General features: G+C 45.3%; 1 protein-coding gene across 3 annotated transcripts in view; it reads right to left on the bottom strand.

Moving 5' to 3' along the window:
- The window catches only part of Ac76E (adenylate cyclase type 2 Ac76E), a 466,144-nt gene that overhangs the window by 73,386 nt on the left and 365,206 nt on the right, over positions 1–27,552 (bottom strand). For all 3 annotated transcript variants that reach the window (XM_077647989.1, XM_077647990.1, XM_077647988.1), the window contains exon 7: positions 26,231–26,358. In XM_077647989.1, coding sequence (XP_077504115.1) covers positions 26,231–26,358 — 128 coding nt within the window. The remainder of the gene's footprint in view (positions 1–26,230; positions 26,359–27,552) is intronic.

Below are 27,552 nucleotides of genomic sequence, written 5' to 3' on the forward strand. Positions count from 1 at the left end.
TTGAACACACCAATCAGCAGCGCCCTCAGCAGTGGTCTATCTTCACCGATTCAAAAGCTGCCCTCCAAGGCTTACAAGCTTCTCTTCGCCGTGGAGTCCATGAACAACTGGTCGCGAAAATCCGACAACTACATAAATAAAGGGAACGAATTATTTACCAATGGCTACCGGGGCACAGCTGCATAGCAGACAGTCACCGCGCCGATGAGGTCGCGCGAACTGCTCACCACGACGGCGATTTTAATAATCGATCCTCTTTTCGAGGTCAGACGCGGCGGGCAGGCTTCGCGCTCTTGCGCGGGACATCACGCTTGCCGCGTGCAATTCCGACCAATTTTCCAATTCACGGTTAAAAGCCTTGAACCAAGATCTGAAGCTTCGGCTTCCATCCGGCCTACCACGACGTGAAGAAACTTTGCTGTGTCGCCTGTGGTTTGGTTTAGCTTTCACCAACCATTACTCGTTCTTAATCGGTATGGCTGATAGCCCTGCATGTGCCATCTGCGGGTACGACGAGACTATAGCCCACATTCTTTGTGACTGCCCTGCTTATAGTGCCGAAAGGCAGTCGCTCTGCCGTGCGCTGGAGCGTCTGGATCCACGCCCACTGACAGAAATGAAGATTCTCGGTCACTGGCCGCTGCGATCGTTGGCGGTGAATGCCTCCAAGGCACTGCTCCGCTTCTAGCGAACTTCTGGCCTGCACGATAGGCTGTGACTTTTACGAACGCTGTCTTTTCATAGTGACGCTCCTTTCTGTTTCTTTTTTATCCCTCGCCCCTTTCCCCCGTGTGGGGTAGCAAACCGATTATTCTTCCGGTTAACCTCCCTGCTTTTGCTCTTCTTCCTCCTCCTCCTCCTTAATGGAGAAGGGGGTAAAACTAATAAGGAACCGACGATAGTGCACATGTATCGCATAGGTCGTTCCAATAAGAATGCTTGAGTGAATTGGCCCGGGCATGCCCATGGACTGTATTAATATACCATATTTTTTTCGAATAAAACGCATCGGTCAGTGCGCACTTGTCCTGAAGCCTTCGTTTTTGTCTTGTATGTAGTTTCCCAGTGGCAGCGCGTTAAATCCTTCAGATAAAGAGCTGCCGGTATAGTCAACGCCTCTCGAAACATCACCGATGGCATTTAATACAAAAGGCAAAGATCGCTGAAAATTGCGGTGGCTAATATAGGAACAAGTAGCTGGGATCGTTTTTTATGTCGGCTGATCTCAAAGGCGCTATGCTTCCAAAACGATGGACAGGGCAAGGTCTTTAACGACAGCTCCGAAGAGAGCGGGAGACAGAATGTAGTAGTGTGCATTGTGTGGTTATTTGTCCCCCTTAAAAACTGCAGTTCGGAAGCAGGTAGGCTCTCGCCACCAGATTTTTCTTTTGCTAGAAGCGAGAAAAAACCTCGGAGAGCACTGTAGTCTGCTGCATTGGAGAAAGGCGAAAGCATTTGCGTTTGAATGTCAGCAACTTTTTGCGTCATCATTATCACGTGACACTTATCACATGACCTTTGGATGACATCGGCAACTTTTTGCGAGTCATTCTTGTCACATGACACTTATCATGTGACCCTTGGATGACGTCAGCAACTTTTTCGTACGTCATCGTTGTCTAACATCAGCACACATCCCCAACACACTTTACTGTCGTACACACCACAACGCGTTCACTTCGTGCCCCTCTAACACGCTTTAACCAATGACCCTTCGTGGCGTATACCGCACAGAATGCTGTGTCAACTGTCATTTGTTGGTAGACCTTTAGACACGTTCTTTCTGATTGGACTACACAGCCTCTGGAAAGCGCGCATGATGGACCGACATTGTGAATCTGTTGTTTGGTTCTACAAAAGACTACCTCGGAAGAATTATTGTGCATCTAAAGGAATTGTATGCCCAGACTGAATTTGAACCAGAATGGCAACCACTCCTAGTGCTGTGCTCTTCATTGCCCCTTTTCTAGTGCATCATTGCTTAAGCGTGTCGTATTATGATGCAGTAGTGATGTGCCCTGTGTCGCGTCTGTTCTCGTGATTGGTTGTTTAGATGTGTCGTATTAGGCTTTGGGTTGATTTGCGATTGTCTTCTTCGTGGTTTTTACATAGTTCATGTACATAGAACATTGCTTCACTGTAATAAATGTCGTTCCTAAAAAAAATAAACCTTCGTGGCGTATGCGTTCGGTGCCTACCTGGCACACAGTGGGCCTGGGTTCGAACCGCAATGCCGGCGAATTTCTTTTTCGAATGAGGTCACGTGAGAGGTACCACTTGCTGTGGCCATGCTCGACAAGCAGACATTGACGAACATAGTGTGCGGTCAGCTTGTGGCGCCTTTTTTCGCAAACTGTACGCACACACGCGCAAAATGGCGATCTTCTCATCCAAGCACACCGATCCCACATTAGCACTGCGTCAAAATCACATGTAACCGGACGTCTCAACTTTACAGAACACTCCGAACCAACACAGCCATCGCGTCTAGTATACTCTGCACACTGGGTCCTTAGCACACTGTCAGGATAGCCGAGAAAAACACAAAAATCCAGCACCCTGGCACCGCACTGAAGGTTTTAGAAGTTGCTTTACCAGCCGCGGGCTCGGTGGCTATGGCGTTCAGCTGCAGGTCAGCCCGACGTCGAGGGTTCGATCCTAGCCGCGGCGGTCGCATTTCGATAGAGGCCAAATGCTAGAGGCCCGTGTACTGCGCGATGTCAGTGCACGCTAAAGAAGCCCAAGTGGTAGAAAATAGTTCGAAGCCCTCCACTACGACCTCCCTCATAGCTCATGTCCAACTTTGGGCCGTTAAACCTCACAACTTTCCCAGCTTTTCTTCCGATTTTTTAGAGAAGCAGCCCACTTCCGGGCATTTTCTTTATCGCCATCAAATTCTTTCTCCCCTGCTTGGTTGGGCTTTACTGCTGGAATGCTGCCGGAAAGGCTCTTCATGTTTTCGTAGCCATCGCAATCGTTCTTCAAGAATAACTACGACGCCTTTGTCATTATTCGTTGAGGTCACAAATTCAAGCACTGAAAAGCAACCACTCTGATTATCTCCAGCAGCATTTTCTTGCGTATCGAAGCTGATATTGCATATCGCAGCTGGTTTCGCTATGTGATTTAGCCCGGAAAAAATGTAGCAGCTGTAGTCGTGTTTCGTTTTTTTTTTGTTTCGACAGCCGCAATAGCCTTCTTCAGATATGACAAACGACCTTAAAAAAATTAAATTACGTATAACCCTGACCAAATTACGTATAATTCTGACCATGGTCCGCACCTTATGAAATATCTTTTAAACATGTATAGTCCGCGGACTATAGTACGGAAAATACGGTGACCCAGTCCTGTGCCAGCTGCACCATATCCCCGCAAACTTCTTAATCTCATCCGCCCACCTAACGTTCTTCTGCCGCCTGCTACGCTTCCCTTCCTTTGGAATCCAGACAGTTGCCCTTATATAAGGACCATCGGTTATCTTGCCTTCCCATTACATGCCCTGCCCAATCCCATTTCTTCCTATTTATTCGACTAGCATATCATTAACCCGTGTTTGATCCTTGTGCCCATTGTCCCTCTTCCTGTCTCTTATCGTTACACCTATCATTTTTCTTTCCATAGCTCGCTGCGCTATGGGCTCTCCTTAATTTATGTTAAACCCTTTTCGTTAGCTTCCACGTTTCTTCCCCATAGGTGAGTACTGGTAAGATACAGCTGTTATATACTTTTCTCTTGAGGGATATTGGTAAAGTGGCACTTATGATCTGGGAGAACCTGTCAAATGTTCTCCACCCCCTTCTCATTCTTCAAGTTATTTCACTCTCGTGATCCGGGTCTGAGGTCAGAACGTACCCTAAGTAGCCGTAATCCCTTTCCACTTCCTGCACCTCGCTAACAATTACAAACTGCTGTTCCTTTCAGAGACTGTTGAACATTACTTTGTTTTTCTGCATTTTAATTTTTAGACCCACAGTACTGCTTTGCCTGTCTAACTCACTGATCATGTATTGCAGTTCATCTCCCGAGTACATAGCCAGGCAATGCCTTTAGGGAATAGCAGATTATTAAGGTATTTTCCATTAACACTTATGCCCAACTGTTCCCAGTCCAGTCCTCTGCATACCTCCTGTAAACAGGCGGTGAATAGCATTGGCGAGATCGTGTCTCCCTGCCTGTCACCTCTTATTGGAAATTTATTGTTGATTTTATGTTGGAAGAGGACAGGACATAATTTTCCAGTGGCTGCCAGGACACTGCGGTATTAATGGAAATCACCACGCAGACGAAGATGCCCGTTCTACCGACAAGGACGGGGTCCCTGTCAATATTTCTGCAACGAGAGCTGACGCAGCGTGTGGGCTTCGTTCTTTAAGGCTGGAACTCACACTTTCAGCGTGGAACACGGGAGAGTTCTGCAACCGTCGCCTCACGGCATTGGACCAGGGACTGCGCCTCCGTGTTCCATGTGACATAGCGCGTCGCGAATTAACATTGCTGTGCCGTCCATGGCTTGGCGTTGTCTTCACAAATCAATATGCTTTCAGGATCGGGATGGCCGACAGCACTTCTTGTGTAAGCTGTGTCTGCGAAGAGACAATCAGTCATCTCCTGCTTGAGTACCCTGTATTTGTGAACGAAAGCCGTCAGCTGCGTTGTGCTCTGGACCGTCTTGATCCTCGCCCTTTCACACAGGACAAGATCCTCGGTCCGTGGCCACAACAGTCGACTGCCATCAAGGCTTACAATGTACTGTAATGTTTCTTACAATCGACTGCCTTGATTGACAGATTGTGACCATGTTTCCCTTTCTTTCTCTTCCCTTTTTAATCCCCTCATTCCCTTCCCCTGTGCAGGGTAGCCAACCGGGAGCCTTTCTGGTTAACATCCCTGCCTCTTCCCCCCTCTCTTTATCTATTTTTTTTATGTAGGACTATGGTAGCTGTGCACCCGCTATAAATATTCTCCAGTTTTTTTTTTTTTCGTAAAGCTCTTCTACACCTTGATTACCCAATGCCTTCATGACTGCTAAAGTTTCGACTGACTAAAATTCTTTCTCGTAATCTATAAAGTCTATATATAGGGGTTGGTTATATATACTCTGGGCATTTCTATATCACCTGATTGATAGTGTGAATATGGTCTCTTGTCGAATACCCTTTGCAAAAGCCTGCCTGGTCATTTGGTTGATTGAAGCTTTAGGTTGTCCTGACTCTATTAGCGATTACCTAAGTAAATACCTTAGAGGAAACGGACAGTAAGCTGATCAGTCTGTAATCTTTCAAGTCCTTGACGTCTCCTTTCTCATGGATTTAGATTATGTTAGAGTTCTTCCAAGCTTCTGGTACTCTCGAGGTCACAAGGCATTGCGTATACAGGGAGGCTAGTTTTTCTAGCACAATCTCCTCTCCATTCATTAAGAGATCTGCCGTTACCTGATCCTCATCAGTTGCTTTCCCCCTTTTTCATTGCTCCTAAAGTTTTCTTTACTTCCTCTGTCATTACTGGCGGGATGTCCCAGTGAAGTGCGCTAGTGCCTCTCATTAACGTCCTGATTATATCAGCTACTGTATAGGTTTGTGTATAAATCTTCGACTACTTTAAGTATCTTATCCATATTACTAATGACATCGCCCTCTTTGTGTCTTAACGAATGCACCTCGTTCTTGCGTATGCCTATATACTTCGTTTCATACATCAGGTGGAACGCTGTCAAAGCTAGCGCTCTTGTTTGCGCTGCCTGCATCCTCGACCAAAAAGTAGTGCGTTCCTTGCGGTGAGCGAAACATAGTAAATACTTTGCCTGCAGGCTTACCACATGACACATTTGTCATCTGCTTGACTAAATGCACTCTTACTGCTGACAACCAGCTGTCGCTTTCTCGTGCCTTAGGCCACTCGGCGACGGAACAAGCGCGGAGTAACACGTCTCCCTTTATTTGTGCGTACGGACTACTTCCGTACCTTTCCCAGCGTTGCACGGGGAGTATAGTTTATTGTTCACCACTTTAAGGCTTCCTCCGTTCTTTAGAGGGTGCTGGAATATCTCCACATGAAACTTCCTTATGTCGGCTACCGTGAGGTTATTGATTAGCTTTGATAACTCTGCTAAGTAACGTAGCATAACAAACTTAGGAGTAGCTTGATCGATCCACGAACGTGACATCACTTTAGTTCAGTAACAGGCCACCGTGTATACTCGCTCTCCACTACAATTGCTTCCTCATATACTACGTGCAAATGCTTTCTCTAAGGCTCATTCTCTAAGGTCATATGATGTGTTACGTCAGATTCTGCGGCGTGAGATCCGCTGCCTTGCCACCGTTGCACGAAAATTACGTAGCGAATAGGCCTTCTGAACGGCCTTGTAGGACGCGAAATGTGGCAGTTCCTCATTGTTAAGGCGTATAAGAAGCGTCAGCGATCGAATCTTTTGTGAACCATATTTAACCGTCCTTATCACTGCACTTGCCTGAAGCGAGCTGAACGCGTCATTGTGCGGTGCGCCGAATTCACTCTAGTGCTGAAATAAGCAGCGTGATGAGAACGCGCTGTGAAAGGATTTAACTTTCCTTTTTTCCAGCGATAGGGGCGTGAAGGATAGATGGAAAGGAGAAGGGAGGAAGTTTTGTGGTCTAAGCATGAAAACAGCCTGAAACAACGAAAACAAGGTATACGGCAGAACGCAGGCGTAGTGTACTGGAGCAGAAGCAGTGCTCGCTCTCTGTGGCGTGATTTGCAGGATTGAGGAAAAGACTAATGAAAGGAAAAGGAAAAAGGCTCACTCCAGACGTTTACGCCGGGAGGTGTGTTGCAACTTGGATTGAAATGGGGATTGCAACAAATGTCTGGGCAGATTTAAAAGACGCCGTGTAATAGGGAGGCCTAGATTCCTTATCAAGGGGGACAGGAAATCGGCCGGAAGGATCTAAAGACCGTGCAACTTGCATTGTGACATGGAGCCAAAAAATCACGCCTCATTCAGCAACTGAAGCGTTGTTCGAAAAATCGCCAGTTTTTCTCGCGCTATCTTGGCGCTGGGATAAGGACAGGGAACGAGAAAGGAAGCAGCAGTTGATTTGATGTGCTTGCTGTAGGCTGCGTCTGTCGGATAAGCGAACTGCATTTTTTTTTTGCCATGGTTGCGAAAGTGATTACGACAGATGGCTCACTGTAAAGCACATCACGTCTCAAGACCGCTACAGCAGCTCTGAGCCGTAATGACAGCTGGATTGTCTGTCAAGGACCTCCATGACACAGCAACTACGTATAGAAATAAATAAAGCTTGTAACCCAGTTCATTCACTTCGTTAATGAACGATTGCGTATGAGTTCATACCTGCGTGCTTAGGACACGGGATCAATGTCGGAATGCTGGTGTAGGACACGATCCAATGCAGAAGCATACGTCTTATGCCTCCGTGTTACTTTGTACCTGTGTTTCCAAGTTTCAATAAGCCTGAACCAGCTAGCTCCGACGGAACTTCTGCTCGTGTATGAGGTGCTGTGCACGCAGAGATGTGCTGTAGGCAAGGCAAGTACATTTTACAGTTAAAGCTGTTATACGGAGCGCAACCCGTAGGTGCTTCGCTGTGGCCCGTAAACACAGCTGGCAGCGCTGACCGAGCGCTCATCACGTGCTCGTGGTCACTTCGTCCCCTTTGCTGCTTAGGTAGGAGGTTGCGCGGTTAGCCTTAATGCTCTGCATAAAAAAAAAAAACTTTTCATGCTTAACCTGAATATAGGCGTGTCTGATGGCTTAGACAAAGGCCACGGTGGGACACCTGAAATATAGCGTACAGGGTGTTTCACCTAAGAATTTACACATTTTTAAATTATTCTTTTTGAGTTAGAAGAGCGATTTTTTCGGCATAGCATTATCAGCGGTGCAGTGAGTCAGATTACAGCTAAGGCATGCTAAATACCAGGCTGCTTAACTAATTCTGAATAGTTAACCTTATAACTAGTACTGTTAGGCTGTTTAAATATTGAGAGCCGTGTAGCCCACCGAACGTGATATTCATATCAGTATTTTTAATTTTAAAAACGCTGTTACCCTCGGAGCTCTGGCCCAACAAATTTCGGTTATTCCGACGAGTTACGGCCAGTGCAAAGGTTGCTTTGCCTGCAAGCTTCTCGAAAGCGCATGTATTTTGGCGCGGTGTAGCCGGAATTTGTGTAACCACTGAGGCGAGGGTAACCGCGTTTTCGAAATTCTAAAAACTGATATGGATATTTATTACGGTGGGCTACACACCTCTAAATAATTAGGGAGCCTAACAGCAATAGTTAAAAATTTAACTATTCTAAATTAGTTAACCAGCCTGCTAGCACGTTTTGGCTGTATTCTGATACGCTGACAGTGCCATGCCGAAAAAAGCGCTCTTCTAACGAAAAAGGCCTATTTTTAAAAATTGTGTAATCTTAGCTGAAACACCCTGAATAATATGACACTGAAGGCCATGCACTGCGAATGGTGCTCAATTTTGTAGAGTTGGGATCGAACGAGGTACGATCGTTGGAATATATAAGGGCTTATTTCATAGACCACAGGGTGGCCCTTCTGCGTTATGCGTAAGGCGGCCCTGTAATAACGCATACCCTTGGAGCTTTCGCTGAGTTCAGCGCGCTACGCAGCAGAGCTAAACACTTGGCAGTTATTTTAGTTCATAGCCAAAGCAAGTGTATATGGCAAGGTCGCAGGCTAGAAAGCATGAGAGCTTGCTCGCCTATCACCAAGATATAACAATAATTTATGTTGCATAAAATACGATGTTACAAATACCGTAATAACAAAAGGAGCCACCGCGGTGGCTGAGTGGTTATGGCGCTCGGCTGCTCACCCGAAGGACGCTGGTTCGATCCCGGCCGCGGTGGTCGCATTTCGATGGAGGCGAAATGCTAGAGGCCCGTGTGCTGTGCGATGTCAGTACACGTTAAAGAAGCCCAATTGGTCGAAATTCCCGCAGTACTTCACTACGGCCTCTCATAGCCGGAGTAGGTTTGGGACGTTAAATCACCTTAAAGCAAAGTAAAGAAAAAAAGGCTGCATCCGTTGTCGGCTTGACAACGCCACTGCATACATCATGGCACTCAAATGTGAGCACGGCGACCTCTTCCCGAGTGCCATTAATTAAATTTCTTATGAGGACGAAACGCGCTAATTGTCTCACGGTTGGACACCTCAAATTCTCTATGAGGGGAGAGAGAATGAAAGAAGGAGGACAGAAAGGGGAATGCTCGGGGTTAATTTCGGCCGCCTGACATCGCACAGCGCACGGGGGTGCGTTCGCGTCTGCTGCCTCCACGGGGATTTAATCCCGCGTTCCCGTCAATAACGTTGCGTTCCGTTGCGTTCCCGGCAACCAGTATAAGCCTATGACGACGAGGTCGGAATTATTTTCTCACTCAGTCTGTCAGCTTATCGGGTGCAACCATCATAACCCTATAACAATGACTTTCTCAGTGATGTTCCATGCCGTAACCGAAAATTCCCTCAATCAGACCCAAAAATCTCTGTTTGAGGCCCTTTTTTCTAGCAGCACCTTGAAAACTTCGTCATTTTGGAAAAAGTGACACTATTTCGGTTACTAAAATTTCCTGAAACTGCGTAAAGATTGCCTTTCCGCCAAATTTTACCTTTCAAAAATCCCTGAAAAAAGGGAAAATTCTCTGAATGGAACAGCACTAGGCATTCTGAACGAGCTTACGTATTTCGATGTGCAAAAATTTGTTGATATGATATGTCCACTGCACTCTCAAGTTTCTTCCTTGATCTTTTTATGCTGCTCGCAGTATTTTTTGAGCATTTTTTTATGCCGTGTAGGTAATTAAACCCACAGGCGTCTTAGGTAGCCTGCTGTTTAAATTCGGCTCAGTCGTATGTGCGATTCCACGCTTTGGGTTGCAAATGAATCACCAGCCAGCCTGACCTTGCTCGTTGCTGTTTAACCAAAATAATGCTCGTGATAAAAAAGGTCTGCATGAGCAGATAGATGGTGCGCAAGGAAATCGTTAGTTTTGTCGGATAATCATTTCGAATTATTTTGAGATTACTTTCAGTTTCACTAGCTGAAAACATTTTCTCATCTTCTAAAACAAAGCAAAATTGAACGTTTTCCTCGCCACTATCATGGCGTAGTCGATATGCTTGCAATATATTGAAGTACTGTAATAGCGAACTACTGAGTCATACTGGCAATAGCAGCGCAAAGGAAACGAAACAATGAGAAGACTGTCTTTGCGCTGCTGTAGCCGGTATGAATTTGCACCAACTTGCTCAATTTCCCGTATTGATGAACTACTCAGGATAGCAATGTAAAAAAATCTGCCTTACAAAAGCTTTTGAAAGAGTCCCACATAGAATTATTTTTTTTTTCAGTTCGCAGAGTATGTCGGCTTCGGCTATTTTCTACCCCCAAGATGAGAGCTGTTTAAAAAAAAATTACTATTCGCTTAGATAAAAGTACCACAAGGCAGTTTAACACACAATTTTGAAACAAAAAAACACTCGTCTTGCGATTCAATGTTCGAACCCGGCTGTTAAAATGGCGTGCTAAAAAAACTGTGCCACGAGCTTAGCTATAACGTACGCAGCGCGTACGTACAGGTCATTTAACCTTTTTGCCAAATGAACCTGCTATGTATAGTACTTCTTCCATTATTTTGGAACTTTTTCGAAAAAGGACAATACAGGGTGAAGTAATCGAAGGTGTCATGGTATAGACAGGTGAGGTTCGCGTCGAGGAGTTTGCCAACGGCATAACTTTTTTCGCCGTGAATGGGGAAAGTAATGAGTTGCTATAGAAAATATTCAGTCATTTTTTCATGAGAATGACTGCGCGCCGAACAGTGACAAATGCTTAGGGGCGTAGCGTGGCTCGTGGAATATTGCACTCGTCGTATTTGAAAGTGCGCGATTAGTTACGACACCTAACAGTCATTAAGGACTGCCTTTGGATGAGTGCCGGTAAAATATTTGTTTTGGCGCAACAAAAGTGATGAAATGTGGACGACAGGTGGCACCTAATGTGGGCGTAAATTGATGGTCTTAGCAAGTGCTGCCAAAAGCAAACTTATTTCCCCCTGCAAATATAAAATCAAGCAAAAGTGTACGTGGCATTAGCGATGTCGATAGATTTCGAGCAGAAAGGTGCCATAACAAGTTGACAGGGTCAGAATAATTTTGGTGGAAACGAAGAATGAAAAACACGTGCAATATACAAGAAAGTGATACATTCAATACAATGCATTACTAGAAAATGGTACTATAACAACATGACATCTCAAGCCAGTAAACCAATGAATGTTTAATATAATTATGAATGCGGTAGATGTTAGCTTGGTCGTAACGTCAGAATGTTCCTAATAATACAGTATTGTAATGAGCTGCAATTACTACTGGGCTTTCACTTCGTATACTCAACAGAGCGTGAAGCAGCATGAACAAAAATTATCAGGGTTGGCTCAATTCATTGCGAACAGATAAGTCACGCAATCTGCACGTGCTGGCTTTTGACACCCAATGTCCAATGCCCCTGTCTCTGTCTAGTGCGTTAAGTGAGGCTAGAATAACTCTGTAGCGTGATACGCGCAGCGTGATGCGCGTTTTGCAGGCATTATTCTGTATGCATAAGAACACTAAAAATTCTATAGTACCTTTACTTGGTTGATTTGGCAGCCTATATGGAAGAGAGAGTCCGCACGAAGGGGGCCGTTTGATTAACTTCATTCCGCAGTAAGTTTTGTCGCCACTGTTTGGTAGAGAATAGAATAAAAATGGAGGACGCTTAAGTTTCGCCTTTAAGAGTGAAACGCGACAGCGCGTTGCAGCACTGCCAAGGAATCCACGGAATGCTATCTCCCGTTCGGCGCGATTCCTTGCCCGTTAGACAAATCGCTTTGCTACGTACGGTGAAACGGACGCGCGGAGCGACAAGCCACGTAGAAGCGCTGCCAGGCGCCTTGCCGAAACGCGCGGGACTCAAGTTGCAGTCGTAGTTCGTCGGCACATCGTTCTCGACAAACCCGATGCCACGAACGCCAGCCTAGCTTCCGCGCCGAACGAACGGGCAGCAAGCCGCAAGCTTCTTGGTGAACGCGCTTTGGATGTGCGCTGCGTTGTTCGCCGCTCACCGCGTCATTCCTGCGTGGCTGCACGGCCCAACAGCGCCCGAACGAGATGAGCGGGAGGCGCTGCCGGCGCGCGCTATTTGTTGGGGCAGTGTGGTACATTGCGAGGAGGAGGAGGAGTGCGAGGAGGAGAGATTTTTCGCTCACGGCCAACGCCGCCGACGCCGACGACACTGGCTTTTCTGCGACACGGGGGCCTTAACGCTGACGCGTTAAAACGAGTTAGAATGATCTAGATAGCAGCAAGTGTTGAACCATTTGCGGGACAGTAACACTCCGCCTTTGAGGGTATGACGCGATAGCGTTGATGGCTGCCGTCAGCGGCTCACGCAGCCACGGACACTGTTTCCGTATCGTGTGAAAGACCACACGACACAGATATAAAGCTCCGCTTTAACCAAGCCGTACGTAAGTGCCTGCGTCGCCTAAATTGTTTAGTCTCTGGAGGAGCCGCACGATGGACCGCCACGTCAAATCACCACGGTCGTCGAACTCGTTGTTTCGTGAGAAATGCGCTTTAGTGCGGGGAGTATATGCTGCCCTGGAAAAGCCGCCTAGCTGGCTCCCCTATGTAGATGCATGTGTGTGCCTCCCAGACTTTTGATGTCTGTAAAAGAGCGGACGTGCATGGGTATCGTGGCTTGGTGTTTTGCGGCGTAAGCATGCTTAGACTTTTTTTCGGCACGATTTTCATGGAATGAATGAAAAAAAGTGTTTGCGTGGCCTAGCGGTAGCGTGTATGACTATTACCCCTGGACGCAGGGGTTCGATTCCCGACTAATTACACCGGTTTTCTTTTAGGCACATTTCATTTACTTTTTGTGCTTGCATGTTTTAGTGACGTTTGAGTCATGATGCAACCTTCTAATGAAGAGTTTTGCAATGCTCTAATCACTTTTCATTCTACAGCTCCACGTGTCACGCCACGACCTTCTCGACCAATCCGGCTTTTCCGCACACACGGCGACGACACCAACTACACTTGGCTCTCCACTGAACAGGACCCTTAATGCTGTCGGGTTAATATTATCCTTCAAGGTGCTCACAGGAACCCTTCTTAATAAAACGTAATAGTGCAAAGAGGTTCTTAAGTTACTTGCTTAATAACTGTCCCTTTTAGAACAAAAAAGTAAGTTTAGAGCATTCACTCTTTGATTGTAACACCGTTTGTTTGCGGTGATATATTGCAAACTGTTAACAAAGATTACCACTTCCTCCGTTGCGCGGCGTTTAACCCTTTAGGACCTGGATTTTTCAATTTGGTCGTAGATTGTTTGGTGCGTGTTTTTAAAATGCCCAAGGCACCATAACCACGTAGTAAAAAAATTAAAACTCGTGGTGCAAGTATTAATCGAGTTACAAGTATGGTGTCAAAATCGGACATCAGGGCTCAGTGGGTGCAAAATGTAGTGTTCCACATTTCGACATCAAATATCTGTTTGGACATGGTACAATTAGGTGCACTGTGCCGGCGTACCAAGAATGTCACGCGAACGTTCGATTGGTGTAGGCTTATTTTGCAGAAAATGTTAATATGGCGTGTGTTGCATACCAGATCAGTAACGAAGACGAAACGTTAATGTTGCTGCTCGATCCACTCTTCGAAGAAGTCAAGAGAGAGTAGTGTGCGTTGGAGCCAGCGAGGCTGAGAGTTCCTGCTGATGGCGTGCGTCGCGATTACGCTAAACGGGCTGCAAAGACAGAGTGAAACACGGCCTTCGCGTAAAAGTAAACACGCCGGCTTCGCAATCGCGGATAGTCCCTTGCCTGATCCCAGCTGCGTGTCAGACATACAGGCTTTTTTTTTTAAGTCGCAGAAGAGTATTCGCGACGCATGTTAATGGCACAAACTTTCGCTCTAACTAGACAGAAGACCCATTAACATTCATACGACATTTTCAAAGTTAATACCGAGACTTCTGCGAGGAGATGCGCTCAGTTTTCTCATTGGGGCTGTAGTGCGTAAGTTCTGGCAATACTTGTGAACAGTTGCTTATTACCAGCCAAATTTAAGGAAAATAAAGTACACCACAAGAATTGTAGTGTTGACCGGTAGGTAGCTGCGGTGCGTATGAGACTTACATGACTCATTTTGTTTTAATGAGTCACAAGTGCTGAACTTCCCTAAACGCTATCGATTCGGGCGCGTGCATGCAGAATGCTTCCCCAAGATCGCTTAACAAGAGCACTGACCTAGAGCCGTTTCACTCAGTTCAATCTATGGCGGCGACTGAACGCGTGAACTCCGGTTGTTTATTACCGCCCTTGGGAACCTAATTACCCTCGACGGCAATTTACACGAAAGTTTGCGTCTTGCCGTCATGGAGCACTCCCTGGCAGCATTATGGCACCCTGGTGAATCAACGTGAACAAACTAGGTGGTAAAAAGCGCGAGGATAACGTCCCGACCTTTATGAGACACGCTTTCGTGGGTTCATTAACTTGAGCGCCATCCGTGCGTAGAGCAGGCACAGATTAATTAGTTTTTATGGTCGAAACTAACGCACAAAAAAGTATAATACAAGCTTCTGAACACCTCGCTCGCTTTATTCCACGCATTGGAAAGTGCGTGTCCTGGCATCATGTGAACTGAACACAAGGATACAAATCAGATGGCGAGGACAACGCACAGGGGGAAAAAAGAGCACGTGACAATCTTCAACAATATCTGTGGGCCTTTGAAATACGCTTTCGAGCCCGGCGGATAATTCGTAGTATTCGTAGTAGTATAGCTACAGGTGCACGTACAGTAGTATCTCGACTAACAAACTTTTCCGAACCGCAAAAATTATATTTCTCTTTAAAAATTCGCCTAAGAAAATATAAACACGAGCAGGAAGGGAAATCAAATGCGGTACAATATTCTTCGGAAAACTTCGTTTTCTTCTTCTTCGCGACTTTTGCAGATAAAACTGATTTGCAACGTTCACGCACTCTCCTGCGACACCAGTTTCATTGCTAGAGTTTGCGGCACATCTCAGAGCGTCGATGGCACGCAGCGTGTTTCGGCCATACTGCACCTGCGCCTTCCTTCGCCAAGCACCACGCCATGTAGCGCTGTTCCTTTGGGAATGAAGCGGTGCCAACTCGCCCAGCTCCCCGTCGTGCTCACTCGGCGCCTTCGCTTCGTCAAAAATATTGAGACCGATAAGAACGTAATTTGTTAAGCCTAGGGTGTTGCAGTATCGCGCCGATATTCTAAACCTAAATCCTTGCTAGCTTTCGCTCTTCCTTCTTTACTGGATTTCTCAAAAGATTTTCGCTGCGTTGTCTAGAAAGTGGGCGCGGATAAAAAGGAGTAGCTTCCTGTCTGTGCCGAGCCATTCTACAGCCTACGACGATAATTACACAGCAAAGTCGGCAAAAACTTCGCGTTCGCCACTTATGTCAGCAACATGTGAAGGCACAAATTCCTTCACAATTCGTTAGAATCGCTCCGAAAAGGACACGATGGGGAAATACGTGCAATGCGGATAGATCCGTGATGATATATTTAACAGCACCCGTTCTGCGTTGTGCGTTTTCTCGTGTTCTCGTTCCTGCGTGCTGGATTAATCTGCCGATTTTACACCGAGTTTCTAAAATTTTGTTTATATAGCGCTTTCTACAATTTTTCTTTTGACACCTCGCAAGCAGAAAAAAAAAAGTCCACATTTGCTCAAAATTTTCCATTTCTCTTTTTTTTCGCAACACCCGTCGTCTGTCTCGTGGAAAAAAAAATATAGTGAATTATGCAGTACAGGTTTAGAAAATAACGTTTTTTTTTGTTCGCGATTGTTAAAAATTTGAGCAATTTCGCTTCTCATCGTCCCGGCGCATTGCGAATTCCGCGGATTTCCGACAACAGCAAACCTCCATCTTAGTACCGCCATGAAGAGGAGAGGCTAGAAGATAAGATATCTCTTAGGTTACACTGCCGCATTTTCTCAGACCAAAAGACAAATGCGTAGGAAAGCGATAAACCAGGCGAACCAGGTTTATTTTCACAGCTCTACTCTTTCTGTGATTGCTCTCACTCATCCTTTCGAGGTTTCGTAACGAATGACAGAGTAAATATTCTGTTTTTTGTGTATGGATCTCAAGACGTTCAGGAGCGCGATACAGCTCTCGATTTTCTAATTCTACGTGGAACAATTTTGGAAGTTATTTCTGTAAGAAACGCTTTCGTGACAGTATGCATGTTGGAGCCTAACTCCTATTTTCATAACTGGGCATCTAAAAAAATTTCTATTTTTCTAAAAGACTTTATCTAAAAGAATTTATAGCTTTATTACGCAGAACAGTGCCTTGTGAATATGCTTCCATAAAAAAAGAACGTGTACTTCCACCGTCACTATTTATGGCTTTACGAGCTTGTTAAATGCAATTGCTCAGCAACTGTAATAGCCAGCTAAAAAAATGCAGATCTGAAATCAGCACAAGGCTTAACATATCTGTGCCAAATTTGGTTCTATTTCATGCATAACTAACGAAATTAGTTTTAATTGCTGCATCTCCCCTTAAGGTGCCGTGCCATGTGCCACTCAGTGTAGAGCATTTTAACTATAGGCGCCGCCATTTTGGGAAGATGGCGCCGTCTATTTTTTGTTCCTGTCCCTAGCGCCATGCCGGTATGCGCGCACGCATGTACGGTATACCCACGGTGGAGGATGGCGGTGCCGGAAATCGTCATTTCGGAGCTTCTGAATTTTTTTGTGTGTGTGTTAGAAAAGCCCCTGGATATGGGAAAAGCTTTTCGAGCAAGACTGGCGCCGTTTAGCGGAGCGATGGCCGGAACTTCAGCGGATGATGAGGCCGAAGACACTTCCTGCGTCGTTCCGATGATTGACCTACGTAAGCAAAATTTGTTCACGAGTTGTTTGTATGCACTCGTGCACAGCAAGGGCCGTGCCGCTGGTTACGACTGCGGTCGAGGAAGCGACACAGGCCGCCGCCAAGCTTCTTTTATGCTATTTGATTGAGTTCGATAGACTACGATTACCAGCCAGGATAACAAAGTCGCTTCCTGACTGTTTCCGTTAGCCGCACTTCATTTTGGTTAAGTACAATCGGTGTGCGGACGCGAACTTTATTGTACGACCAGTCATAGTGTTCATTTCGTTTCGGGAAAGTCGCCCCGGATACAATTCAAATTCGGGCGGGTACTACAATGCTGCAATTCACTTCCCAGCGAGATACGCGTCGTGCCAGATTCAGGCGCTTGATCCCCGCTGTGCCCTCTCTGCGCTACCGCCGGTTATAACTTTGAGGATAAATGCTTGCCTACTAGCAGATCTATAGGCGATAGGTGCGAGAATGTTTACTAACCCAGAGCGCGCAGGCACCGAACGAAAGCAAAGTCTATGCTAGTTGACGTCGTGTTTGACACTGTCGCTTGCTTCGGGGCTTGGCCACTGAGCGACTGAACAAGCAGTGGCCGTTCTCGATGCCTCGTCGCTTTTTTTTCTAGTACGTAGTGTCCCCTCTCCACTCGACTCAAGAAAAGTGTTGCGGTCCTAAATAACTGTCGCGCTGAACAACAAAAGTCAGATTAGCGGTTACACAGACGCGGGCATTTGCTACGCGGCAGTACGAATTCGCCATGCCACCAGTACCTGTGGAGAGCAAACGCGTTCGCGGTCCTCATTAAGTACGCTACTTGTCTTCATACAAGTTTCTTAGGATTTGGTATCTTAACGACTGCTGCAGTCAGCACGCTCTTTTGTTTTTTTCTAATACAGATTTGCTAGCTGTAATAACGCTGCTGCAGCAACATTCTTCATTCGGCAGTGCTGTAATGTGGCACATCATTCGATGTCATATGTAGCATGGAATAAAAAATTTGGAGAGGTCTTTTTTCTATTTATCTTGCCTCCTTCTATAGCGCTCATTTTGTGATTTTCATAATCTAGAATCTAGATCATGTGCATCTAGATTTTTAAATCTAGATGCACATTCCGCGGTAGTTTTTTTATTTTATTTCGAACGATGAGAACTGAACTCGAAGCCGGTCGTTCCGGAACGCCGAGCTAAATACCCTGGATCCGGATGAAGTATGCACTTCGCAGCTTTCTTGCATGTGCCCTTGGAAGAACGAGCAGAACAGAGGCCAATTAAGCAACCTGTCGGACGCGGAAATTGCGTGCAAGAGCCAACTGGGGCTCGTACCAGCAAGATATGCGAACCTTAGTTAGACTTTTTTTTTTCGTTTCACCGCTATTCCTCCTCCTGTCCGTTTGACAACACTAACTATCCGCCTCCTCTTTACCTCGCACTTCCAAGTTGTCATTGCACTGCTTCTGTGACCAGCATCTAAACTATCCTCCTCATCCCAGTTGGCTCCTTTCGAATATTTTCCCCTAGATTAACTTTAGCGGCTTCGGTCTTGCAGATCTCTAACAGGTCCGAGAGGTTACTATACACGAGTTATTTATTACCTGCAAGAGTTTTCACACACAAAAAAAGCAGAGTGTCAAAAACGAAGCATGATTACTCGCTGGGCAGTGGTGCCGCATCATTTAGGTATGCCCACAGCAACCCATGGCGACAAATGGAAAGCGGGGATAGAGGAGAAGCTTTTCCTGGGTACATTACGGTATTTCTTGGCTTTTCAGAGCAGCTCTCCACGCTATTAGCTGGCTTTACTGGGTACACGTCAGGAGGCGGCACGCGAAAACGCCAGCTCGTTTTTCAGTGTTCCCTCTTGCTGAGCTGCCATTTTGGAGTGAGTTCTTAGGCCCCTCATTACGTTGCGAAAATGATCCAAATTTATTGTTTTCCGTAGCTTATTTTGATTTATCAGCAAGAACACAATTGCGATAATTGTAAACCAGCGGGTGCCAATGCAACCAGCACGCTTGAACTCTGAAAGGGAAAAAAAGCTTCCCCATTAACGTAAACTTCAGCAGGCAGCTACGTACTACTGGGGCCAAAATTTTCCAGGACCCGAGTTCTAGGTAGAACGTTTATTGCAGCTCCACCTCGCTACCCAGTCGCCTGATATTGTGAAGAGAGGAAGGAGCATTTAGGCCTTTAATGCCTTCATACAATATCAGGCGACCGGGCAGAGAGTTGGAGCTGCAATAAACGCTTTTCCTAGGCCTCGGGTCCTGGAAATTTTTTTCCCCACTAGTACATATCTGTAATAACAAATGACAAGCAAATAATCACTGTAATAAAAAAGCACCAGAACATAACAAATAAAAAATGTAATTGTCAAAACGTTCTGATGATGAGGCACTATAAGTTAATAGACTTGAAGAGCGCTGACGAATTGAAGAGACAGACACGGAGGCATAGCTTTTTAATAGGGGCGGGCTGCCTTTCTGCAGGCTAAATATCGTTAACGAAAGTTGCCATTAGCGCAAATAAAACAGTGGAGTTGTTGCTTTCATTGTGTAAAACCATTTTCTTTTTAAAGATTTCCTTTCGTTCACTTTTAGTTCGTTTTTATCATTCGGCATGCTGACTGGCAGATCTTGATGATAACAGCGGTAGGGTGCCTTTTAGGCCTACGACGAGCGAAACGAATTAGTTTTGATGGAAGAAGAAGGAAATTATTATTCTTTTCTTATCTAATTAAGATCAAGATAGCCACTTCAGGAAGGCTGACTGGTTCTTCGCCGCGAGGTACAAAATATTGACGATAAAAAAAAATCTAAGTCTTCTGAGGCCTTAAACACTGGAGCACGTTGCGAAAGCTTCTTCGTTCTGCTTTATAAAACCGTGTTTCCCATTTCCCACTCCGGTATGCGAGCGCAGCTTTCTCGCCCTTTGGTTGAAACGTGCAGTGCGTTAACGAGATGTGCGATATGGAGCTGACGTTGTGACTCAATCGGATCATTCCGCATCTTGAGTTTTGGCCGGAATTTTGCGACGGTTCGTCACTGGAATAAGTTGAAAGGATGGGTTTTGTTTACTTTGCATTACTTTAGCTTTGGCTTAGATTTACTCTTACGACTTTTTCTTCTGGAAGAGTGGGCCTTACGCCAGCAACGAACGCAAAGTAGTCCACTCGGAAGGGAAATGGGCTTACCTCTTTTTGAAAACAAACGAATAAAGGAAAGGAGTTATGACCTGCAAAGTGAATCGAAATGGTGAAGCGGAAAAAAAACAAGATAAGATTTAGACAACAAACGAAAAGGGAAGTAAAACGACAGCGTGACTTTGCATTGCACTTGACGAACAAGCGGGTATTAAAAGAAAAAGCAGTTTTCAAGAAATAATGTTCATGACATGGCTCCATCCCAATAACGCTCTCCATAATGCAGTGTCACAGGGAAACAGTTACGTTTTGACCGACGTGACATGTAAGTGGAGAATTTATACAACAAAAGTAAACCCTTTTTCCCGTACATTTAATGGCGACTCCTTATTTCCCCGTGCTGGGGCCGTGCGTTCAGCAGGTGTCGCGGTGTCTGGGAGAGTATGCTGATTTTGGTTCTCGAGAAAAGGCTTCCTAGAGTGGACACAAATCTGATTGTGCGCATTTGCCTTCTTTTTTTTTACCTGAAGAACGTTAGTCATTAAAATTAAAGCTTCTTTAAAATAGGCCCGGCGAATGAGCAATTTACGAAAAAAAAGTTAAGTAAATAATTAATGAAGCTGCCAGTCCTCATGCTTAGCACTTGAAACTTTGCATGCAAAGCGTGAATGATTTCAGTAACCATATGGACGCTGAAAGTTTGCTATGTTTGCGCTATATTGTCAGATATAGCATTTTTACGCGTCCTTCGTTGCATATGGGAAGAGTAAGTAGCAATCATTAGTATTGCATATTTTGCGTATGCACTGCCCATTGCAGATGCTGCGTGACTACTTTTTCTGTTATGGACTGACATATTTGATCATGCATGGAAACAGTTGTGACAGGGAGTGAATGCATTGTTTTGTCTATTAAATGATATATTATGTTTTAGTGCGATGCCATCCTTAAGAGCTATGGGTTGCTTCCAACACATCAGTGAAACTTTTCCTTCAACACAACCTCTTGAAGTGAGTCGGTGCACACGAGCGCTACTTCTCATTTGCGGATGACAACAGAGGAAGGTACATTAGACCACAGTGATAAAGAGTAGGAAGCAGGTTCTGGCTTGTTCGATAGGGGATCCCGATCGGGCTAAAAATTTTAGTCAGTGGAGCCTACAGCATTGGGATTGTGCTGGAGGGTCTGACTGCTGTTATTTAATTTTATTGCCTTAATGACTCAGTGGCCATGGTTTCACATAAGGGCCGGGTGCACAAATTATGGCGGCCAAGAGTTAATACAAAGATGACTAGCAACAGTTTTGACAAATGTGGAAGAGCATGTGACGGTAGCGATGTCGTTGGAGGAGTCCTTGAGCTGTGCAACAGACCGGGGAAAAAAATGTAGCGGCGAAGATGGCGGTTCGCGCACGCGGCCGGGAAACTTGATAAGGACGACGAATGTGGTGGGAAGCATACTGGCGGGACAACGTACGATGCGCATCGCAGTGAACTTCAGAAAAAGAAAAGATTAGCAGCAATGGCCACGTAGTGAGAGGTTTGATATATCGGGTTCCGCCTTCACAGATGACACAGCGGTATCATAAGAATATGAGCAGGGAATGAATTTGGTAGCTCGGTATTGAAATGATTGAAGTCATTGATAAATTAAGCTTCATGCTGGATCCAGATGAACGATGCATATTTTAATTTTCACTTGACGAGAGATCTAATATATTACATGTTGACGAGCTTGGCGCAGATGACGTCGTAAAAATTCAAGCGTTTCATTGGTAGATGAAGTGATGATAACAAGGCTCGTAGCCGAAGACGAGTCGTTACCCAGGGTGACGCTTGTTTGCTTGTATGACTGAACAGACTGCACAGCGGTGTTTGCGATTCCGTATTTGAAAGCAAAGTAATTACAGCAATTCCAGGTGCTTAGATTTACGGGGAATGATTTGAGTTACCCGATAGTCACACCATTCAAGAATGTGGTTAAGGTCGTCTTGAAGGGATATGCCGTCAGATACATTAGTAACTGTGCGATAAACACTATAGACGTCGGCGAACATGTGAACATTGCAACATGCATTGGTCGGTAAGTAATTAACATATAATACGAATAGAAGCGGACTGAGTACAGACCCTGCAGGAACGCCAAATATTACTGCTAGGGAACTGCAATTGTGATTTTTAATAATAACAAACTGCGAGCGAATTGCTAGGAATTTTTCTATCTATTTTGAGACATCGGAAGGCATTTTGAAACGGGAAAGTTTTATTTGAAAACACTTGTGGTGTCTTGTAGGATGCTTTAGTAAAGTTCAGGAAAATGGCGTCGATCTGTATATAGGCTTGAGTCAAAATTAGAATGCAGATCGTGAACACATATCGCCATCTGCGTTTGTTATAAGAGACTCATTGGAAATCCGTGTTATGCATAATAGAAAGATTGACTCGAGTCGAAAAAACTCTACTGTGTGTACATGACGCGCTCTGTTTTTTCAGGACGCGCTATAGGAAGGGGAATGGGACGGTAACTTAGCAGCGAATCTTTGTTGCCCAATTTTTAGACTGGAACGACCTGTCCACTTTTCCAATCGTTTGGTTGTTGTCCTGATGGCAGTTACTGTGAAAGAAAAGCACAAAAACTTGACAGAGACATCTCTTATATTTTTTACAAGCTTCGAGATAATATGCTGTGAATATCGGATGACGATGATAGTTTCCTGTTATAAATTAATGGCGAAATGCCCAATGACAAGAATATGCATGCTCTGTCTTCGAAGGTGACTTTGGAATTGCCGTTTAAGTTTTGTTATAAAGGCGGATCAGAAGGCTGCGTCAAACTTTGTAGTGCGCTCAGTCTCAGTGATGGCTGCGCCAGATTTATCATTGAGGATTATCGAGCCAGTGGGATGCGGCTTTACGCTTTCTAACAATTTTACGGGGTCATTGATGGTAATATGAAGGTCTGAATGAAAAAAAAAGTGCACTTGGCGTCATGAATAGCGGTTAGATAATTTTCTTTTGTCCGTGCTGTACTTCGCTCATGCGACACTGCGAATGACACTTGGCTGAAAAGAAGGGAAGCTTCTTTTTCTTTTCAAAGCGTTTAACAATTTTATTAAAAGATTATTTCCGCGAGTTAGCGCGAAAGCTTAATCGCGGAATTAATTAAATAAATGGTCTGTCTACATTATTTTCTAACTATAACAAACTCTCATGAATACATGGAGAATACAAACTTGACACAAAAGCTTCGAAAAAGGCGTTCAGTTCATCATTTATCGTCTCTTAATTGCTTTGTTCTAAAGATGGATGGCTTTGTTATGTCAGCAAGGTATGTAATGGGCTGAACGCTCTGTGATTCGTTTATTTCAGATCTAAAATGGTTGCAGAATATCTCGTTACGGCGGTTAGCTTCACAGCTTAGCAGCTATTGCAGTGAAATGAAGTTGTGGCAAAAATGTTTGAATTTTCTTGCTACGCCAGTGCGAGTTGCTGGGGCTGCCTGGTTATGCAAATCAGTACTCGGGTAATTAAAACATAAAATACTCTGATGCGAAACAACGCCGCAAGCAAGACATGTGCAGCTAACAGGATCGCCAGCTTATATTGCAGCTGCACACAACTGTCCCAGGCTTACGAGGAGAGTTTTGACAAGGCGGAGAAACTTTCACTAGCCATCACCTTTTGTTTGAACTGAGAAAAAAATAAGACAACGTAAGAGCAGGCTTCAGTATTGAAATTATTAGGTACAAATATTCAAAGAACAAATGAGGCGGTGCATATGAATCGTGGGGCATTATATAGCGAATAAAAGCAGTGATTGGAAAGGAATGCTCCGACAATCGATCGGTTACCCACTACAGTGGGGGCAGGGAAAAGAAATGCAATAATCGAAGAGAAATTGCTGACGGAGGCTGATGAGGGCCTAGCAAGGACGCAAAAGGTCGCAGCAGAACCCGAAGAAAGATCTGCGGACTTTAAAACCCCGCAGACACCAGCGCAAATCCAATCCGTAGGCGATGCCCTTATTTTTGGCCTTCTCAGCCAGCGAAGAGGCACTTCAGGGGTCTGCGACCGGCCTCTACTTCATCGAGTACTTCTTCACTAGCATCCGAGGTGCCATTCTAATTAATGGTTCTAATGCCGCTTCTATTTTTGTACCCATGCTCTGTAGCTTGCTCCACTCCTCCTATTTTATTTTTCAGTAAATTTCCAGCTGCCACCTTACCTTGTCACTTTCTGGCGCCCAAGATCCACATAGCGCTCACTCGCGTTGCGCATGTCAAGTTGCCATGTATTATGCTCATCATTATACGACTACGTCTTATCATTTTTATGATTTAATTGAACAAACATTTCCTCACTTTTTTCATATATGTATATATAATATATACCGCTCTGGAGGTGTCTAGGATGGCACTCGTAATTCAGAATTTACAGCGAGCACGCGCGACCAACGGACCTTGTTCAGCTCGAGACATAACCTTATTAGTCTCCTCCGCTCGTAGCACAGCGGCCCCGTCGTTTATGGCGTCTTTATTACTAAACAGGCACAGTTGCACGCTACCCACCGTGCAGCGACACGGTCCCTGGAAAGTCACACGCCTGCGCGTTGAGCGCGTGGGCGAGGAAGCGATGAAGCCGGCAACGAAAAAAGATTTTGCACACCTCGCAGATCTACGCGGGAAGCAACACGTTTATGCCCCGCGATGGGCTCGCTAGCAAAGCGCTACGTGACGCTTGGGGGCACCTCATAAATAATTCACGCGGGTAATGATGTTAAAGCAGTAAGGCTGAGAGCTGAGGATGGGGCTGCCCAAGAGGCACTCGTTGCGTTTAATAACGCCCCGCGCTGCCAAGAGCTGTCTCAGGAAACTTCGGCGCTCTCTAAAGCTTGGAAGCAAGGTTTTTTCCGGTCAACAGAAGAAAAAAATGCAAACGTCAGCTTTATTGTGTTTCACTGCCCTCATTTCTTTTCATTGCTCATCTCTTAACTTACTGTAGCGTGATATTTTGATGCTATTCACCTCAGTTTTCTTTCGCTAATTCATTGTTAAGATTTTCTGTTATAAATTGTATCTCCGTGCGTTTCATCGAAAGTCTCTCATATAATGTTAGGCTTTGGATTCACTGTGTGCTCAATCCCGCCATGTATGTGCCGTGTTTTTGTGAGGACCAAACAAAAACAACGACTGAAACTGGGACCGATAGAAGAACATGCAATGAATGAAGAGGCTTTAAAAGAGCAGTCTGTCTTTTACTTATCTGAACAAAAAAGACGCTATCATGACCCTCTTACTTCGCTGCCCGCTTTGATTTAAAACACGCTAGGCCCAATAGATAATAGAGAGGTTAAGGAGGCATGATAAACTTATCTATCCTGCTGATTAGAAATCTCGGCGGCTTGCTACTTGCGACTCACTAACCCATTTTATCTTTTATTACTTTGGTATCGAACTTATCTAAGGTATGTTTATAATTATAAAACTGAGGTAGTCTGTGCGTCAGTTATTCGATGAGCTATTTTGTACCGCGGGCCATTTCATTATATTGCGGTGCATGTCGAGAAGTATGCAATAAATATCACTGGGAGAAAAGGTAAAGAAAATCAGTAGACGCTGACTGTTTTGAACTGTGTGGTCCTCCTTGTGTCGGAAGGTCCCTCCGTCGCCCTCGCGGTGTTCCTAAAAGAGTGGTTACCGGTGAATCACCGTTGACCACTGCTTACGCTGCCACAGATCATCCATGCCTCATCATAGAAAAGTGCACGCTTCTTCTCTCAAGAACCACTTTTCTTCAAAACTTTCAGCGAGATAACTTTTCCCACGTAAAGGAAGTAATATTTTTACGGCTATTCAAGAGCTGTTCGCGTTTATCTTTTCACATGTCGGGCCTTGCTTTCGTAAAATGGCGCTCAATGAAGCAGTCTTACAATGCACGTAGACTCCTGGCTGCGTGTGAGTACATGACCGATCTGCACTGCCCCTTTCGGAATGCTGGACGCTGTGCGCACTTCTCAGGTGCAAAATACTGCTGCCGTTTGAAAGCCACTCCCTAGGACCTCCTTCTGATGTCTGCCGAGCCATGAGTTGAAGTAGGGAGCCCGTTTGGCACATAAGGCAAAAAAGCGCCCACTCACCGTATGGCCTCGATCATCTGGAGGCCCATCCTGACGCAGTTGTAGGCGTGGCTTGGCCGGGACACCGGAAGTCCTGACACGCAGTAGTAGCAGTCACCAAGGATCTTGATCCGCATGCAGTGGTTCTCCTGCAAAGGCCCACGGCTCTATTGGGGTGGCTGTTACGGCTTCACGTTCACATGAGCGACCATCAAGTGTACGTAGAAGGGCAAAACAAAAAAAGAAAGGCATCTCGGCCTTTCAGACGCTCTATGTATATTTTTTCCTGCATAAGTCAGTGAAAACAGCACAAGAGAGATGAGCAAGCAGGACAAATTGTACACGTCGAATCCTCAGAAGCATATTTTATAAATTGCAATGAACAGCGCATGATCACTAAGTTGATGGCGTTGCTTTAAGTTTTCTTAGGAATCGGCGAACTTCACTTGGGGTTATAACTCTTGCAATAATTTTGCTAGTTGACGACCCCGTATGCATAATTCTTATCAAAATGCTTAACGAGGACCTTTACAGCCCATACAAACCCACCATTAGCGTAACTCAAAAGGAATTTTAGGCGTACTGACTAAACCAGAAAGTCATCATTTCCAATATTTAGCAGTCTACTTGCAGAAGGATGCCATGACAAGGGGTGGAGCGCAAAAAAAATGGGAAATATTTCCGTCGCAAGGCACTGTGGCCGCTTGGGCCACACCATCTGTATGGTTGCTGCCACGAAGAGTGGAAAGCAAGGGTAACGTTATGTCAGGCCACGCAGTCATTTAAACAAGAACGCGCTCCAAAATCGCTACCAGCGCTTTTTTCGCTGGTACCGACAGAATAATGTTTTGAGTCTTGTGCACATAAAAGTAAATGAGCGTCAACTGCTGAACGTGAACAACTGATCGCCTTTTTTTTCCTTTCACCTCCCCATTTATCCCTTCACTCACGACTTGGTGAGGATGTCCCCCATGAGGCAATTACTGTGGTTTTAATTTCCTCCTGACCCTCTCGCAAATCACCCGCCACACAAGGCCGCTGCCCAAAAGGGTGGAGCAGGAAGCGAGCCAAGACGAGTTGTTGGGCGAGTTGGCAACGTTACCCCATAACAACAGCGCGACGGACGAGGCACAGAAGAAAGGGCACAACATAGCGCTGTGTACTTTTTTCTGTGTCTCGTCCGTCGCGCTGTACACTACAAACGGAAAGCAGTAAAAAGGGAGTAAGCTGACCTCTAGCGCACTCCCTTCTATTAAAGGGAGTGTGCTATAGGAGAGCTCAATTCATTTGTACTCCCGTATAGGCGGATTCGTGTCTAGACTGTAGTTATGGAGTAAGCCAGA

Source organism: Amblyomma americanum, chromosome 1 (genome assembly GCF_052857255.1).
Source record: "Amblyomma americanum isolate KBUSLIRL-KWMA chromosome 1, ASM5285725v1, whole genome shotgun sequence".
Classification (NCBI taxonomy): Eukaryota; Metazoa; Arthropoda; class Arachnida; order Ixodida; family Ixodidae; genus Amblyomma; species Amblyomma americanum.